This window comes from Delphinus delphis, chromosome 14, assembly GCF_949987515.2.
Source record: "Delphinus delphis chromosome 14, mDelDel1.2, whole genome shotgun sequence".
NCBI lineage: Eukaryota > Metazoa > Chordata > Mammalia > Artiodactyla > Delphinidae > Delphinus > Delphinus delphis.
The window spans coordinates 67,042,065-67,061,099 of NC_082696.1; the positions used below are offsets into that span (position 1 = coordinate 67,042,065).

General features: G+C 39.0%; 1 protein-coding gene across 1 annotated transcript in view; it reads left to right on the top strand.

Annotated features, from left to right (window-relative positions):
* The window catches only part of RNGTT (RNA guanylyltransferase and 5'-phosphatase), a 219,260-nt gene extending 204,506 nt beyond the window's left edge, over positions 1-14,754 (top strand). The window contains exons 15-16 of the mRNA XM_060030237.1: positions 11,391-11,514; positions 12,982-14,754. Coding sequence (XP_059886220.1) covers positions 11,391-11,514; positions 12,982-13,142 — 285 coding nt within the window. The 3' untranslated portion in view covers positions 13,143-14,754. The remainder of the gene's footprint in view (positions 1-11,390; positions 11,515-12,981) is intronic.
* The last annotated feature ends 4,281 nt before the right edge of the window (positions 14,755-19,035 follow it).

A 19,035-nucleotide genomic window follows, 5' to 3' on the forward strand; every position in this document is an offset into this window, starting at 1 on the left:
TAATGATTCAAAGGTGTTGTGGGTCTGTGCCCATTAATGCTGATAGGGCAAAGCAAGTCATTTTAAAGACCAGGTTTACTCTGGAAGATGATCAAAAGGGAAGAGTGTCAACCTTTTTTTTTTTTTTTTCCTCTAAATAGTAGGCAGAACAGGAAGGAAATCTTTACTTATTATGGTAGCATTTTGGTTTATTGACACATTGATCCAGCTGGAGGACAGTTCTCTTGAAAAGAATAGACAGGTTTTAAATGGGTCAGTGGAAAGAGATAAAGTTATATGTAACCAGCATGTATTGCTAAAGGAATAAACAAATGAACATTATTGGACCCAAATTGTTAGCAAGTCCTTGGAGAGTAAATGATGGACTCGTTGAAGTAAATTTGAACTATGCATTGACATTTTAGTGACCTGCCAAACATTAGATCCAGTGTATTGTGAACTTTGTTAAGCATGGATATTTAATGACCGGTAACACGATTTTAAGTTAGGTGTTTGTTACTGCCAATAGATAGACCATTTATCAAACTCAATCTGACAGATATACTTTATGAATTGCTTACTTTGGCTGTGAGACAGACATCTTAAAAAACAAGCAACATCAGTCAAGTCTGTCATGGTACTTATAACTATTTAGAAAGAAAAACGTGTTAGGCATGCATATTGCATTTTAGCCTCCTCCCCACATTAATGGTACAGGCAGACCTTGTAGATATTTCGGGTTTGGTTCCAGACCACTGAAATAAAGCAAATATCGCAATAAAGCAAGTCACCTGAATTTTTTGGTTTCTCAGTGTATATAAAAGTAATGTTTACACCAAACTGTAGTCTATTAAGTGTGCAATAACAGCATTATGTCTAAAAAAATGTACATACCTTAATTTAAAAATACTCTATTGCTAAAAAATGCTAACCATCATCAGACAGAGCAGGGTTGCTACAAACCTTCAATTGGTAAAAAAAAAAAAAAACAACAAAAAACACAATATCTGTGAAGTGAAACCGAAGTGCAGTAAAACTGCCTATAGGCATACAATCTATGCCTATAGATTGTAAAGCTTTCCTTGGTTGTATATCGTTATTATCCCACGTGTGCACTGAACCCGTGATCTGCTTATAAATTCTCATCATGCTTGGTACTAAACAGTGCGATACATTGTGCCATAGAGTTTGGCAGTCTGTTTAGTGAGCTGTTAACCATTACCTCACCTTACCTGGCAGAGCTGCCTGTTCTGCCCACACAACCTTTTTCTTTTGCTTGTCATTGCCCATGGAAAGGTCTTCAGTCCAATAATGGCTTCTCATTTGGTCGAGAAATCAGACAAAAGCTTTGCAGCTGTGAAATGCAGCCCATTTTAAAATTAACCTATTGTAAATCCTTAATGATTGAGAAATTCTGCAATTTGCCGTGATGTGTGGTTCATGCACACGCAACCAGAATAGCAAACAGCAGAGATGGTGCAGGTCAACATGGTGGGCGTTTGAAAAGTAAAGGAAAAGAAACTTGATAAGACATCGTGCTTGGTTCAAACCAGCATGTTATGTTCTCCCGCCCTTCGTCTGTCACACATCACTTCGCCTCCCACCCACAGGCTCTCCCAAGTGGAATATAATCCTTGGAAATACTTACTTAAATTACAGTTTATTACACAAGAAGTAAAAGCTTCCACAAGTGTAGTTTACCTTTGCCTCCTGTAATACTTTTTCAACCTAGAGCCTAAATTCTTAGGGAAAAGGACGGCACAGGTTTTTGACTCACAAAGACCTAGAATTTGAATTTTGATACCAAAACAAATTAGCTCTGTATCCTTATGCATGTTACTTAAATCCTCTGGGCTTGAGTGTCCACATCTGGAAATCTCACTGGATTCATATACAGATTAAATCAGATTATAAAACCTAATAGGGATGCAGTATGTTTCTCTGCCTCTTACTGGCTATGAGACTCTTAATCAAATTCCTTAACTCCTCAGTGCCTTGGCTTCTCTATCTGTAAAAACGGGGATACTTCCTAGAGCCATTGCGAGGATTAAATAAATGAATCCACATAAAGTACTTAGAACAGTGCTCAGCATCTAGTAAGTATTCAATAATTATTAACCATTCTGGCTGACAGATATTAAACAGATAATCAACAAAAAAATTATATTTACAAATAATGATAAACAAGGTAGAGGAAAAGTTGTACAACTTATACGAGCTAGAAAAATAAGCAGGGGCTATGTCATTTAGTGCTGTGTCATGAGAAGCCACTGATAAGGGGATGACATGATTTGATTTACTTTTTTTTTTAATTGACATTTTTCTTGTTTCTTTTTTGTTTTAATTCATCTTTCAAAATTTACCTACAATAAATTCACTCCTTTTGATGTACAGTTCTGTGAGTTTAGACAAATGCATACAGGTGTATAGCCACCACTAGAATCAAGCTATAGTACAGTTCCATCACTTCCCCCCAAAATCCCACATGACACCCTGGTATAAGCGATCATTTCTCCCACTCCCAAACTCTGCAACCACTGTTCTGTTGTCTGTTCCTATAATTTTGCCTTTTCCTAGGGTATCATGTACATGGAATCACATAGTCTGTGTAGCTTTTAAAATCTAGCTTCTTTAACTTAGCATACTGTATTTGAAATTCATCCATGGTATTCCATTTATCAATAGTTTATCAATAGTTCTTATTGCTGGGTAGTATTCCATTGCAAGGCTGTACCAACAGCCTTGTTTGTTTTATCTCTTTACCAGTTGAAGGGCATTTGAGTTATTTCCAATTTGGGGTGATTATGAGCGGAACTACTGCAAACATTTGTATTCAGGTTTTTATGCAAACGTATGTTTTCAATTCTCTTGGGTAAATACTTAGGAGTGGGGTCGCTGGCTCTTTTGGTAAGTGTATGTTTAACTTTGGAAGACAGTTAAGAAACTGCTAAACTGTCTTCCAAAGTGGTTATAGTATTTTGCATTCCCACCAGCAATGTGTAAGAGTTCAGTTGCTTGGCATTGTTGTCAGCATTTGATACTTATTTTAGACAAGCTAACAGGTGCATAGTAGTGTCTTACTGTGATTTCAATTTGCATTTTCCTAATGACTAATGATGTGTTGAGCATATTTTCATGTACTTATTTGCCATTCATATATCTTCTTTGGTGAAGTTTCTGTTCAGATTGTCCATTTTTAAATTGTGTTGTTTATTTTCTTATTATTGAGTTTTAAGAGTTCTTTATGTAGTCTGGATACAAGTCTTTTGTCAGAAATGTTATTTACGAATATTTTATCCTAATCTCTGTCTTGTCTTTTCATTCTTTTAACAGCATCTTTAGATGCAGAGCAGAATTTTATAGCTTTAGGTTTTTTGTTTAAGTGTACTTTCTGTTTTGAGTTAATTGTGTGTAAGATGAAAGATATGGGTTGAGGTCCATCATTTTGCATGTGAATATCCAATTGTTCCAGCACCTTCTGGTGAGAAGACTCTTCTTTCTCCATTGTATTGCCTTTGTTCCTTTGTCAAATGTCAATTGACCTTATAATTGTGGATCTCTTTCTGGGCTGTCCTGTTCCACTGATGTATGTGTCTCTCTACTCACCCGATACCATACTGTCTTGATTTCTGTAGCTTTATATACTAAGCCTTGAAATCAGTTAGTGTAAGTTCTCCAACTTTGTTCTTTTTGTTTTGGCTGTTCTAGTGTCTTGGGCGTTCCCTATGAATATTAGAATTAGGTTGTCTATATATATAAAAATTCTTTTGGGATTTTGCTTATGATTATGTTGAATCTGTATAGTTAACATCTTAGCAATATTGAATCTTCCAGTTTGTGAGCATGATATATCTTTCCATTCATTTAGGTCCTCTTTGATATCTTTCTTTCATTGGTGTTTTGTAGTTGTCAGCATACAGATTCTGCATGTTTTTTTTTTTAAATACCTATTTCATGTTTTTGAATGTTACTATAAATGATACTCCTTAAATTTTAAATTTCCAACTATTCTTTGCTAATATATAGAAATACAATTGGTTTTAGTATATTAACCTTGCAACCTTGTTAAACTTACTAGTTCTAGGAGCATCTTCATAGATTCCATTTATGTAAGTGATCGTGTCTTATGTGAATATAGTCTTTTTTCTCCCTTTCCAACCGGCGTGTATTTTATTTGTTTTTCTCTTAAGCAAAGGAATGATTTGATTGGATTTACATTTGTCAAAGACCAATCTGGCTGCACTGTAAAGAATTGATTGGGGCTTCCCTGGTGGCGCAGTGGTTGAGAGTCCGCCTGCCGATGCAGGGGACACGGGTTCGTGCCCCGGTCTGGGAAGATCCCACATGCCGCGGAGTAGCTGGGCCCGTGAGCCATGGCCGCTGAGCCTGCGCGTCCGGAGCCTGTGCTCTGCAGCGGGAGAGGCCACAACAGTGAGAGGCCCACGTACCGCAAAAAAAAAAAAAAAAAAAAAAATTGATTGGATGGGGAAAATGTAGAAGAAGAAACCAGTGTGGAAGCTGTTGCAGGAATCTGACAGACAGTGAGGGCTTGGGCTGTGATGATGGTAGTAAGAAAGGAGACAAATACTCAATGTATTTTGGAGATAGAACTGGTAATGCAGTGAATAGGAGGGAAGATAAAAGGGGAAGGGAGCAGAGGACACTAAAGCTTCTGTCACGAGGAACTGGGTGAATGGAGTTAATCATTTATTGAGATAGAGAAGATGAGTGAGGAATATATATGTTAGTGATCTAAGTCAACGAATGAACTTAACTTGATAGAAATTCTCCTCTGTACCCATCATCCAGTTTTTGTACCTCAAGCAAAGTTTTTCACTGCTCTGGTTGGTTTCCACTAAGTGCTAGATATAAGCCTACATATGGGTTTAGAGACTAGGATCTGGGGAAGGATGAATGAAAACGCTATGGGGCAGAGATTATCAAACTTTCTTGGTTCATGTTCCCTCATAGACATTTCTAATCCAAAAGAAATACCTAACAATTCCATTTATTAAGTGGATTGATCCAAACTACTTAATAAATGTTTATGTCCTAACAGCTTAGCATGTGTTATGGACTGCATAATTTCTTCTTTCTTTTTTTCTTTTCTTAGTTTAATCTGACATTATATTAAATACTATACTCATAGAATTTTTTAAAACTCCACTTTATATTGTCACATCACACATCTTCTCAGTTCCAGGCAGGCGGGGGCATGGAACTTCTCCTACGTGAGCCACTACCCTCTGGCCCCCATAAAGCTTGTAGCAGTCTGCTATGCACACTGGCACAGTGGTCATCCTAAAACGGCCTTAGGATGGGAATTGCCTTTGTTTCTCTCCTGAGCTGGATGAACTCTCTTGATTCCACATCTTCCTCTTTGTTTTCATTGTTGCCCTCATGTTGATGAAATAAAACTTTGGTAATCTCCTAGAAAAGAAAGTATGAAATACTAAAATTTTAAGAATTTGCATGCATGAAAATGTTCTGCTGTCACTCTTGTTTCATATTTTGTCATGATATAGAATTTAAATTTGGAATTTTTTTAAAAGAAACTTGAAAATGTAATTCCATTTAAGGACCGCGTAATTTCTTAAACCTTGGAATCAGATTATACACCACCAACCTCATTTACTTTCCACATTGATTTTGGTGATACTTGGTTTTTATCAATGACAATAACCACTGAATACTCAGCTTTGCAGAGATATGTTACCCAAAGGAATCTCATGTTGAAAATGCGAACTCCTGCCAACTAATAGTTTGCTTGGTGTCCAACACGTGCCACTGTGTTTCCTGGGAAATTTAAAGTACCCCACAGTGCCTCTCTATAAGGTTGTCTCATTGCACAGTTTGGGAACTGTGGACTTAGGACCTTATTCCAAGACTTTTTGTTTTCTGTTTAAAGGTTTATCTCTTCCTGTTGTTTTTGTATCTCTACATTAAAAACCAATCTCATGTTTATCATCTTTTATGAAACATAGTTTATTTTAGGAATTTTTTATTATTAAAAATTATGAAAGTTAAGCATGTATTATGTAGAAAGTTTGGACAATACAGCAGAACACAGAGAAGAAACTAAGTCATTCCTAACTCCACCATCTACCAATAACCAGTACTAACATGTTGTTGCTTTATCTGCCCAGTTATTTCATATGAAGATGTATTATATTTTGAATAATAACTATAACTAACTCTGATTTTATAAAAAGGTAATAATCTGTAGTTTAGTGGGGATTTCATACCCTGGAATTGTGACTCGTCTGTAATGACCTTTGGGATAAATAAGACCGAGTTCTAGCTGTTTTCTTTTTTTTTTTGCGGTACCCGGGCCTCTCACTGTTGTGGCCTCTCCCGTCGCGGAGCACAGGCCCCGGACGTGCTGGCTCAGCGGCCATGGCTCATGGGCCTAGCTGCTCCGCGGCACGTGGGATCTTCCCGGACCGGGACACGAACCTGTGTCCCCTGCATCGGCAGGCAGACTCTCAACCATTGCACCACCAGGGAAACCCAAGCTGCTTTCTTTTTATTGGCAACTTTCATTAGTTGAACTCAGGATTGGAGGGCTTGAAGACCCCACCATTCATGAGAGAGAGGCTTCCTGCTACTGTTTCTAACCTAGCAAATGTGAAGTGTGTTATTTACACAGTAGTTCTTCATTATAAAGGTGCAAAAAACACAAATGGATTTTAGTGAAGGAACGTTGTTTGAAGTGATTAAGTCTAGCATATTTTTAAAAAGGGTAGCTTGTCAAGGGTTTTATTTTCTCTAGTCGATGGATGCACTTGCTAAAAATAATATATTAAGGCCCTACTATAAGGTAGTAGTTCTAAAAGATTGTCTAATAATTCAGGTTTAAGCTATTTGTATTGTCCTGACACCACAAGGAAAACTTTTATAATTCCATTTCATTTCTGATTTATTTGTTGTTTTATTTTCTCTGCCTTCATTCATAAGTACTAGACTTTGAAGTTGCATACGTGGAAACAAGATTTTTGTTTGAGTTCATCTACTTGAAATACATTTTAAAAATTCACCTTCTGTCACACTACAGAGTTAGAGCTTGAGTAGAATTTTAAATTCGGAAAAGAAAAAATGGTCAATGTAGTTTAGTTCCAGAAAGCAGTTCACAAAAGATGCAGTGGAAACTTCTAAGTATATATATATACACACATATATTCATATTTAGAGTCTCATTGTTACTCTTTGTCTGTCTCACACTCACTCCTCTTTCCCCCTCCCTCTCTTTTTCCTCAATAATTGAAAATTCTGACCAAAACAAGTGGTGTGTGTTAGTACTTTTTTAGCATAGTCTGGACTGTCGAAGAGTAATTTTTTTCTTGTAAAATCCTGGTAGAGGACCCCATGGCTGACTCTAGAGCTGAGGCAGAGAAAAGACAAGATGAGCCTAGAGTAGTAGCTTTTATTGCCAGGGACTAAATGCTAAAAATGCATAAGTAAGTAAAAGTGGAAGCAAGTTAAAAGGACACAGGAGCCAACCTGAGAGAGTTCCCAGTGGCTGAAACTAGAACAATTTGAGCAAGAAAATAAATGACAATACTACTTTATCATAAGCCAAAGAATAAAATAAATACCCATGAGTTCTTACTGATACAAGTAAGCAAATAAATAAATGAGGGGAAAAGGCAAATCTTCCTTACAGAAGAAATCCAGATAATAAATGTAGAAGGAATGGAGAAAATAGAAAATTCCATTAGAACGCCACAGTAATAATTGCTGCAGGCAAGATTCATGGATGAATGCTAAAATTAATGAGCGAAACTTTAAGAAGAAAAGGGATGTTTGTCTAGCCTCAAAATCTCTCTCCCAGGAAATGTATTGATCTCTGTGGTGCTTTTAATAAATGTCCACAAATTCTTTGATACCCTTCCTTCCAGCAAGTGGCTTAATTCCCTTATCTCTGAGCAGGGCTAGACATAGTGCCTGGAACCAAGAGTATGGTAGCTTCACAGTAGAGAAACCTGGCAGATACCATCTTCGCCAAGTGATCAGGGTTTGTTTACACCTCCAGGAAGAAATCACGTTGATCTCATCTACCCCCAGACATTACGCAATGAGAAGGGCGGTTTACTTCTCTGGCGTTCTTTTCCAGAATTCATAACCTCAGTCTAATCATGAGAAGACATCAGGAAATCCCAATTTGAGGAACATTCTACAAAATATCTCACTAGCACTCTTCAAGAGTGTCAAGGAAGGTCTGAGTAACTGCCACAGGTTGGAATAGACTAAGCAGACATGACAACTAAGGAATGCAGTTTCCTAGATTGGATCCTGGAGCAGATAAAGACATTAGTGGAAAAACTGATGAAGTCTGAATCAAGTCTGTAGTTTAGCTGATTGTATTGTACCAATGTTAACTTCTCTCTTGGAGTTGATAAATGTAACATGATATGCGGAATATGAACATTAGAGAAAGTTGGGTAATGGGAATCCTGGAACTCTCTGTACTATCTTTACAACTTTTCTGTAGAGCTAAAATTGTTTCAAAATTAAAAGTTAAAAAACTCCCAGCTTACTGGTGTCTTTCTCAATCCAACGATATTCGTTATTTTAAAGTGTCTCTAGAGCACATTAGTTCAGAGAAATCCCCCTCCCCTTCGTACAGTCTCTCTAGAAAAGAAAGATGAGCTCTTGATAACAAAACAGCTCTCACAGAGCAGGGACAATAAATTCTAGGGGCTTGTGCTCCACCATTAGAGACGGAAGCGCATCTCTGCCTGCTCTGAGCGGCATGGTTCAGCCAGCGCTGATGGTTCGCCTTTTGTGACTTGGTAGTGTGTCCAGCATTTAGGTTCCAAAAAGTATTCCTTTAAAAAAGTGCAGAGAGGAGCAACTGTGGTTCTGCCTGCCTCTGTCTTGGGCCCTTCGTACCAAGTATTACCATTGACCTGCTAATCTAAAATCTTCAGAGGTACTAGATCTGGTTTCATCTGACTGTCTCTTAACATCGGATTATTGGTAGACTCAAATGGTATCAGAAGTGTGGTACTCAGAAAGATGGATACATGAAAAAAATTTTTTCTTCAATATAAAATACACTGTATTTTCTTTTCTTTTCCTTTTCTTCCTTTTTTCCCCCCCAAAACAGTAGAATCTCATTAATCCAATGTAATTATGGGTACAGATGTGAAATCTTGATTTATAAATATTTTATTCTTATTACCTTCAAGCTCTCATCAACTCACAATAGGATAACAGAGCTGAGTATAAAAGGCTTAACCAGATCCTATTTTAGTAAATAATAATAGGTGATGGCTGAGGATGATTATTGTCATAGTAACAAATCAGAATTTGGATACTAAAGTTCAACTCCTTCCCTGTATGCTAATCATTCTCTTCATCTGACCGTTAGTGAAAACTGTCTTTAGTTTGTATACATATGGAAGATATTATTTTAGATCTTAAATCTATTTTATTACCTAAATACATTTATTAAAAGTTAAACATATTTTATTACCTACCCAAATTGAGTACCTTGCACTGTGTCTATCTTGGGAATATCACTGGTGTGATCAGTGAAGAACAATGTACTGTTCTTGAGCATGGAAATACGTTTAGGTTAGTGGTAGGTGCGTGCATTTTCTGGAAAGCCCTATTTCCCGGATTGTTAATGCGTACCCAGGTAGATACACAGATACTTAATAATACTGCCTAATCGCTGTAGTCAGATGGAGCAACACATAATTTATAGCAATTCTGAGACTAGAAACAGAAGAATGGTAAATATGTGATAAAGATGCACTACGATTGGTAGTCAGTAGAAGTGCAGACTGCACATTATTGATAGCAAGCCATTCTTGTAGATGTGTGTGATACAATTTTCTTGACAGGTATTTTCAAAGTGTACCTTTCCATGTCATCTTGGTATCTTTAGTAAATTTATTTGTACACTTAAAAAAAAAAGCAATGTTTCATTTCCTAATTTTATATTCAATTAAGAATTTTAGTGGTTGTCTACTATGTGCCAGGCACTTTCATTTATTATTGCTCCAATGTCCCAGTGTATTAGAAACTCCTTTGCCCATTTTAGAAATTAGGAAATGGAGAATCTGAAAGGTTTAGAAACTTATCTGTTAGACCCTACTTATGGTATAACATAAGTGGTTACCTTACCTGAATAAGTTGCCTAACACTTGGATATAGATAATGTATCAGAAATAAAAGGAGGTAGATCCCTAGGAAGGGAGGGAGGGGAGTTGAGACTAGAATAATGAATATTTGAGAATAAATTCAGCAAGTTTGCTAAGTAAGTAGAGAGCATCACTTTCTTGGGCAGGTCTGATTCCAATACACTGAATGTATTGGTCCTGTCAGATTTGTTGAAAATGCAAATAGTCCAATCAAGTGTAACACTCATTAAGGGAAAAGGACTACAATTTGAAAGTTTTTATGGAGATATGCACTGCCTAATCTGTGAATTGAAAGCATCTTTTAAAAATTTGCTTCCCTTCGTATTCCTAGGTGGTAGTGAATATGTGGGTAGAAAAAGGAGAGCATTTCAAATAATCCTAATGAAGTTAACTGATTGCAATCTTCCGTATTGTGAGGAAAAGTTGTTAGCTGTGAAAGACGAGGACAGAATTAAAATATTACCATGACTGGCATTTGATTTGAAACTGCAAAGATAAGCTTAGGTTCCTATTTATGAAAACCATCCTCACAGCCCGATGAAATATCTTTTCAAAGGTTCTGTAGTTGCCATGGATACTTGTTAGCGTTGATAGACTAAGTTGTAATCCATATGCAATCATCTGAGGTGAAGTAACTAAAAAACCTACCAGCTAATATCAAAGGTGGCTTCATCTCTAAATTCATACCGGTTTAGAGATGAAAAGGGTAAATAGCCTAAAGATCAGACTTTTAGTTAATTATCACTGCTTGAAAAGCAAAATAGTTAGGATGCACATTGCCTGAATCAGATCTAATGTTTACTCTTTATGCGTAACTTTTTATCTTAACCAGTAAAGGGGATTTCTTAGATTCCGACATAGGAATTTAGATGGTGTGGTCTTTCTAAAGGTTGTTGAAACCTTCACAGATACTCAGTTTCTGAAAGCCAGAGGGACACAGACAATATCGAAGGCATTGGTCCCTATGGTAACGTATTTGCATTTGGCCCAGAAGTGGCTGGTTTCTCCTTAGCTTCTTTTAATTGCTATATATTGACAACCGTTTTCACGACTATTTATAAGGTGTCAGATTGATGAGCAAGTGTACAAGGGAGTGCGCACCACATCCTTGGGCTTGATTAGATGCTTCGGATGACAAAGAGCTCTGTGTGAAGAGGCACCGAGGTGTTTTTGGCATTTCCCTAATGCGTCTGTCACATAGTGCAGGCAAGAAGCCTGTCAGATGATTTAAATATTTTCCTCAATTCTCTTTTAAAACAGGTGACAAAAGAGCTAAAACAGTATGACAACAAAATTATAGAATGCAAATTCGAGAACAACAGCTGGGTCTTTATGAGACAGAGAACAGACAAAAGTTTCCCTAATGCCTACAACACTGCCATGGGTGAGTGTGACACCCTCCCAGTGGAGGTTACATGAACCACCCCCCCAAAAAAAAACAAAAAAAACCCACAACAACACACAAAAGCTAAAGTGTTAGAACCAAACTGTGCTGCCTTTTGTGGTTCAGCTTTGGGGGCAGAAGGCCGTGTGGACCGCGGAGGGCTCGTGGCAGGTCTGTGCCCCGCGTGGCTCCTGTCCTCCCTCACCTGTGGGCTGCTGCGGGCACCCAGGAGAGGGGTTAAAGGGCAGGAAATCGGGCTGCGGACAGGATGAATTTGTTGAATGACAGCCACAACAAAAGCCATGGTAATTGCAGATCCATTCAAAATGCTGACGCCATCGTCTGCCAGATGGCAAAAGATGGCATGAGCAGGGGAAATGTAATTTCCAGCTCCTAAGATAGTTTTACAAACAATGAAGAACAAAGTCAATGAAAACCTTAAAAAACATAAAATAAAAAAAAAAGAAACGTAAAACCTGCTATGCTGTCCTTCAGGGTGTGCTCTGGGTACAATGTGAGTGCTTTGGGAATTCAGAGTAGTGAGGGTCTTTCATGGGAAACAGCACATATTAATTAGGTCTCTAAGGTGTAAACTACTACTGGCAGCAATTCTGGGTTGCTGTTTTTAGTGGAACTGAAAGAAAAAGACAGATAAAAACCAAGAATAAAGGTTAATAGGATTATGCACTTTGAGTGCTCAGTCAGTGATGATGATGATCGTATGATAAGCTTATGAGATAATATAGAAATTGCCACTTTGAGTTTTGTGGCTTAAAAGTTACTGTTGTACATTCGAAGGTTCTTGTTGGAACTAACGTCTGTGTTCAGACAGGATGCGTTAATTTGGAAAAGAGGAGTAATTAAGCCCGTGTTGTTTTCCTAAAACCAAGTGGGTAAATACAATTTTGGTCACATAGGGAAAGGTGCTTTCTTTAATAGTCATTTTGTTGTAATACCTTACTTCAAGCAAGTTACTAAAATAAAGAATAATACGCTCTGCCAGCTACACTGCAGCCTCCCCGTTCGGCGGGCACGGTGGCTGGTGCCGTGTTTACATGCCTCAGTGTGCGCTTCTCTCTGAGAGAGAGAAAGGCTGGAGGACTAGAGCGCGCACTTCCTTTAGAAACTGTGCTTGAATATGGACCCTAGTGTGACGCACTGGGCGAGATCAATATCCTGTACAAACTGCTGGAGGGATCAAAAACTGTAGTGAAGACAGGCTTAAACCCTAATACTTAAAGTTTGGGTCTAGAATTAATAGTAAAGAGCAGCCACCAGAAATGCACTCATTTCGCGGGTGGGGGAGGGAGGAGCACAGTTGAAGCCACAGCAAATCGCCCGCGTTGGGAAGATGGAAAGTTTTAGCGTGTTGGGACGGAAACGTCTCCCCGTGTCCTCATCTCCCTGGGGCGAGTCAGCCGCCTCCATGAACCCTCACACGAGACTCACGTCTCCCTTTGTCCACAGCCGTGTGCAACAGCATCTCCAACCCTGTCACCAAGGAGATGCTGTTTGAGTTCATCAACAGATGTGCGGCAGCTTCTCAAGGACAGAAGCGAAAGCATCATCATCTGGACCCGGACACGGAGTTCATGCCTCCACCACCTCCCAAAAGACGTTTGATTTAAAGACCTGCCTCTGACTTCAGGATTGAGAGGAAAGATGAGTGAGGAAAAGTGCTGTTGCACCATTTTCTTTGCGACCAGAGAAATTCAAAACAGAGTGTGGCTTGATGTTGATATACATTTGACTTTAAAAAAAAGAAGAAGAAAGTATTATAGCCAGCCTGTAAATACTTGATGCATTTGTTTCCTCAGTGCTGCAGTACATCATGGACTTAAACATTTTGTTTATAGCTGGTAAACTCAGCCTTACCTTGTGGAATCTGAAGACTGAAATATCCAAAGGTTTAAATGAGATCGAAATCAGTGAAAAAGAGGCCTTGTTTATATGCGGATAACTTCCACTTTAATTTATAAAGTTAGCAATCTAGAACTGTGAGCGCCTAGAACACTGTATTTTTTAGAAGTTGTATTTCAACTATGATAGATTTTCCTTTTAAAACATTTAGACAATGGCATTAAATATTCTTGCTATTATTTATCATGGATTTCCTACATTTCTGAAATTCTTGTATTCAAAACCAAATGACAAAGTTGTTAAATATTGTGCTATATTAAAGAACTTGGTCTGGCTTATATCATTTTAAGAAGTTGTTTTGGAAATGGAAAAGTAAAAAAGTAAAGCTCCAATTTTGTTAATTTCATCCTTTCTAAAGGAGGTATATTGAATCTTTTCATCATCTCTTTCTGTTGTTTGAACTGCAGTATCAGCTATCCAAGGTATCCACTCTGGCAGTGGTCCCGAGTTACTTTATAGAACTTAGAGACACACCACCCGGTCCTGTGTGTGTTGTTCTCCTGGGAGACTTTTGTTCTCTTTCTTTTTTTTGGTTTTAACACCAGGGCTACTTCTGCTGTACCTCAGTGGTAGCACATTGTAAATTACGTTAAAACACACAACTCACTGTGATGATGGGAGTGATATCAGATACAGACAGTGTTGTATTTGTTCCCTTGCACCAAACAGCAAAGGAAATGCCAGCTGACTCCTTTAATTAGAAGGTAATGTCAGTGGAAGAGAATGCTGTCACTAGAAAATGCTCTCCCACTGCTTGATAAATGCAGAGGCAAAGACTAGACATCTGTAGGAACTAAACATCAAGGAAGCCAAGACATTTATTTTCAAAGCCAGAATTCTCTCATCTTCTATTCTGGGAATGCTATTTCAGTTGTACATCTGAATTAAAAAAAACAAAAAACAAAAAACACATTTACTGATAGATAATGGATTTAAAGAGTGGCTAATTGGTCACATGCCATTGTTGGGAAACTGTGTTCTGATTGGTTTGTGAAGGAACTCTTGAAAATTAGCCTACTAGAAGCTAATGTATTTATTTTTAGAGGTACAGGTTTTAAGTATGTGTATTTAAACAAATTTTCATGATCTGAATTTTATATATGTATATGCATATATATGTGAGTATACGCAGCAGTGTATATTCTTCTGCTAATACAGTGAGAAACCCAAACAGGTCACGTAGTAGATTGAATATCTGATAGGATTTCTATATCAAATAGCACAGATGAACCAAACATGTATTTATATTCACCCGAGTTTTAATGTTTTTAAACAAAGTTTCTTCCTGCAGTGCTTTTCTATATGAAATACTAGAGTCATGCTTGGGCTTCTTCCTTTATTGTTCCCAAGTTACGTAATGTATAGTGAATTTATTCAAAATGCCATTTTAGTGTTTCTTTCCTAGAGTACTTTTGTGCGTTTGAGCACAACAGGGATTAAAACATCTGACTGCCGCACTAACTATTGAAAAGTGGAAATTGGTCAAGGTTTCATGGTATCTTGTACAAAGCAGATCTAAAAAAAACGCCTATGCAACTCCAAATAGTCCGACGCCGGCTCCACCAGGATTGGTGGCTCTTTTCACAAGGTGCATTGCTTTCTTCCAAACCCGTGTAAACGCAGAAGGCTCTTGCAGATGTAAGAGCAAGCTTTTGTCAGCAGTCTTTAATGGAGTTAAAATGTTTATGGTAATTGTAACCTTTTAAATGAGTTACGTGAAAAGAGCATCTCATTTTTAATACACCCAGATATTTTCTCCTTGCATTTGTGCATTTTCCAGGACTTTATTTTCTTAATTTATCTTTTCCTTTCAATTGTAGTGAAATATAATAAGTAGACCCCATTTAGCCCCTGAACACATTACCATCTGCAGTGTCATAAAAAGTCATCTGGGAAGTCGGGGTGGGGGGTGGTGGTGGAAGTCTGGAGTCAGGATTTGGGACGTCATGAAGGAAACATTTTCTTTCTCAGCCCACTTCATAATAACTGTTTTCTGACACTGAAGTTTTGTAGATGAGGATAAGAAAACTTTACTTTCCTGAGCTACGACATATAACTTTGCTTTGTGTTTGGAAAAGATGTGGAAGACTCGGCTGCCTGGCTGGTTACATTTGCTTTCCATGAAATGCTCAGAAAATGTCAGGACATTCCTTCTCTTAATTGTGTGTCAGTGCAGTATTGTAATAAAACTACTGATTTAAAATAATAGAAAGTGTATCTACTTTGTTTTCCTGGTGATGCCTTTGTGTCCCTTTATATAACCAACGCACTCGTGTCCCTTTTATTGCTGGCATCAGATCCTGCTGCTGTCCACCATACCCATCAAAATCCACCTGGTTTTGTTGCGTTCTAGAGATTAGCATGAAGACTTGGAAAATCTTCTGTTTTCCTTCCTGAGAAACCGAGAAACTTGCAAGTTAAGAATCAAATACTTCCAGATGGAGAAAACTAATGTGGTAGAGAAAACCCCGGGGCTCAACCCAAAGACCAAGTCTAGGCTCTGCCTCTCTTTGCTTCTCTGTCCTCTCTAGAACTTGTTTCTCCCCGCCCCCATCTATAAGATGCCAAGATTGGATCAGATGATCAAAAAGAAGCTTTTCAGGTCTGACATGATTCTTGTGTAAAAACCAGTGCTTTGTAAACATCCTGTATTCACAATAATAGCAATATGACCATTATGGAATAGTCTCCAAGCCCAAAGATGCCCTAAAGACAACCACTCTTTGCAGGGAGGTACCGTCATCAGCCTCATTTGTAGCTGAGGAAGCTCTGACCCAAGGTAACATAGCTAGTTAGTTGTGAGCTGAGACCCAAACACAGGTCTTTCTACTCCAGGTCCTAATTTACTGTGCAGTCAGTACTCCCTGAAAGGCTCTGGTACAGCCTTTGTGAGGAGGGCTGCTTCTGTGCCAGGGTCCCAAAGTATTGAAGCTGTTTCTTTGGTGCTAACAGGTAATAGGCTCCAAGCACCTCTCTCCAAAATAAGATGAAGTTGGGAGCAGGAAAGTAAACACATTTTTAGGACCTTATTTAACAATATTTAAATGTGAGTGACGCAGAGGCCGTGAAAAGAAGTTTAACAATTCTTATAAAGATGCTAAATTCCAAAGATGCAGTTAGCAAGACATCAGTGGTTAAATCACACACTGGGCCAGCATTTCCTGATTGTCACATAGTTTGCTGTCAACTCTGATGCTTTGGCAGGTTATCGTCAGCCTTGGTCAATTCCAGATGTGTCCATCCCCTCCCTGGACTCAGCTGTTAGGTGACCTCCCAAGCTTCTAAGAAGATTTCACATTTCACAAAAATCAGTGCACAGATCTGGGGTAGCCAACAGTTTTGCCATGAAAGGTCATTTACAAAAAACTGGGTTGCCATCGTTTCATAAAATAAAGGGAATCTTAATACCCGAAAAGGAAGTAAGGCATAATTTAGAAGAAAAAAACATGCATTTACACAGACCAAATTTTGTTTTATGAAAGTCTCACTACACCATCCTTTGCTTCTACATTTAACCCCAAACTGGTGAAAACTTTTTCATAGGCCAGTGTTGGGAGTCACTGCATAGGTGAAATTCCAGATCGGGGCTTGTAAGTGGGGAGAGGGCATGAAAACCCCAGGGAAGAAGCAGCCCCTGGTTCCATAGCTGAAGGTCGTTTTCATAGTAACTATCGTCCAGCTACCTCACAATGGTTGATTACATTGTGCTCTTGTGATCGAAGATATATAGGTGAACAATGAAATTATCTGAATGTTTAAAAATACACCAATAGAATGAAACCCTCACTTCTTTGAGGTACAAAAATAAGCATAACCGAATATAACACAGAAAAACAGAATTTGGCTTTGACAGCAAGTCACACCAACAAGAGTCACCAGTTTTCACAATTTCGAAGTCGGCACATGGTCTGTTTTCCCTTTATTTATTTATTTTGTTTGTTTGTTTGTTTGTTTTGTGGTACACGGGCCTCTCACCGTTGTGGCCACTCCCGTTGCGGAGCACAGGCTCCAGACGTGCAGGCTCAGTGGCCATGACTCCGCGGCATGTGGGATCTTCCCGGACCGGGGCACGAACCCGTGTACCCTGCATCGGCAGGTGGACTCTCAAGCACTGTGACACTAGGGAAGCCCTATTTTCCCTTTAGATTGCCGCCACCGGAATGATCTTTCAAAATTGCGAAGCTGCTCTTGTTTTCCTCTCCAGTCAGAGCTCCCTGGCCCATGACATCAGAGGCCCTGTGTGACCCGGTCTCCACCTGTATATCCAGGTTTGGGTCTCACCGCAGTGTGACTCCTGGCTGTCCCAAATCTCCATGCTCTCTGCACTCAGGAACCTTTGGTGCTTCTACTGCTTCTGTCAGAAAGCTCCAAGCTCCCTTACCCCCAGGATCAGGGAGGCCTTCCCGCCACAGGTAGCCTCCTGGCTGTCACGCTGTGTCGTGGTGGTCTCCCCTGGGCTCCGTGAGCGGAGGGACTCTGTCATACACAGCACAGGGCTCGGCAACAGTGGGCACCCGGCAGTAATTAGGGCGGGAGGTTCACGTGCCTTTTTGTACTTGCTATTGAGACTCAGTCAAGATGTGGGAACTATACTCGATATTTTCTTTTTTTGTTTTCTTTTGGCCTCATGCAAGATCTTAGTTCCCTGACCAGGGCTCGAACCCATGCCCCCTGCAGTGGAAGCATGGAATCTTAACCACTGGACTGTCAGGGAAGTCCCTAGACTCAATATTTTGTAATAACCTATAAGGGAAAAGAATCTAAAAAAGTATATATATACGTACAATGTTGTGTTAGTTTCAGGTGTACAGCACAGTGATTCAGTTATAAATATATCACTGTGCTGTACACCTGAAACTAACACAACATTGTAAACCAACTGTACTTCAATTAAAAAAAAAAAAGATGTGTTTGCTCTTGTCTCCCTCAGTTTAGCTATATAGGAACAGAAATTTTTTTTGTCCCTCTAGCCTTCTCATCATGAAGCACTGATAACATCTCTCGTTTCTTGAGAATTTCTTCACAGCCCATCTCTGATGCATCTTGTATTTAATCCTGATTAGAAGTGTCTTGTCTGTTCTTGCCTTTTGCACTGAAAATGAGTGCTTCTGAGGGAAACTTCTCCGCAGGAAGAATCTTAAGAAAGTGCCCTGGTCTCCTTGCTGTTATATACTCGGAGGGAGGTGTGAGGGAAGCAGTGTTTTCCATCACATCTTACTTTTCAGGGCAGTTTCACGGAGCTGAAACTAGAAGGCTTCTTCTCCCCACCCACCTGCTCCGCCCGACTTCTGATGTTTCCAAAGAGAAGTCTTTTGTTAGCAGCGGAGGCTTTTCAGTTAGTTTTAAAAATAAATAGCAGTCCGTGATCCCTTAGCGTGAATTGGTGCTTCTAGCCTTGTCTTTTAGAGTGGGAAAGGCAAGTGAAAGATACTCTTCTTGTTGCTACTATCGAATGCTATCTTCCAAGATCTAAAGGAATAAGAAGCTTTACTGTTTCTGTAGAAGTTCTGCTTCCCCTCCGAAGGCCATCAGGGGAGCCTTGTATAGCTTTCATCTACAGCATAAACACACACTGGAGGTGAGAGCCACAGAGACCCCAAC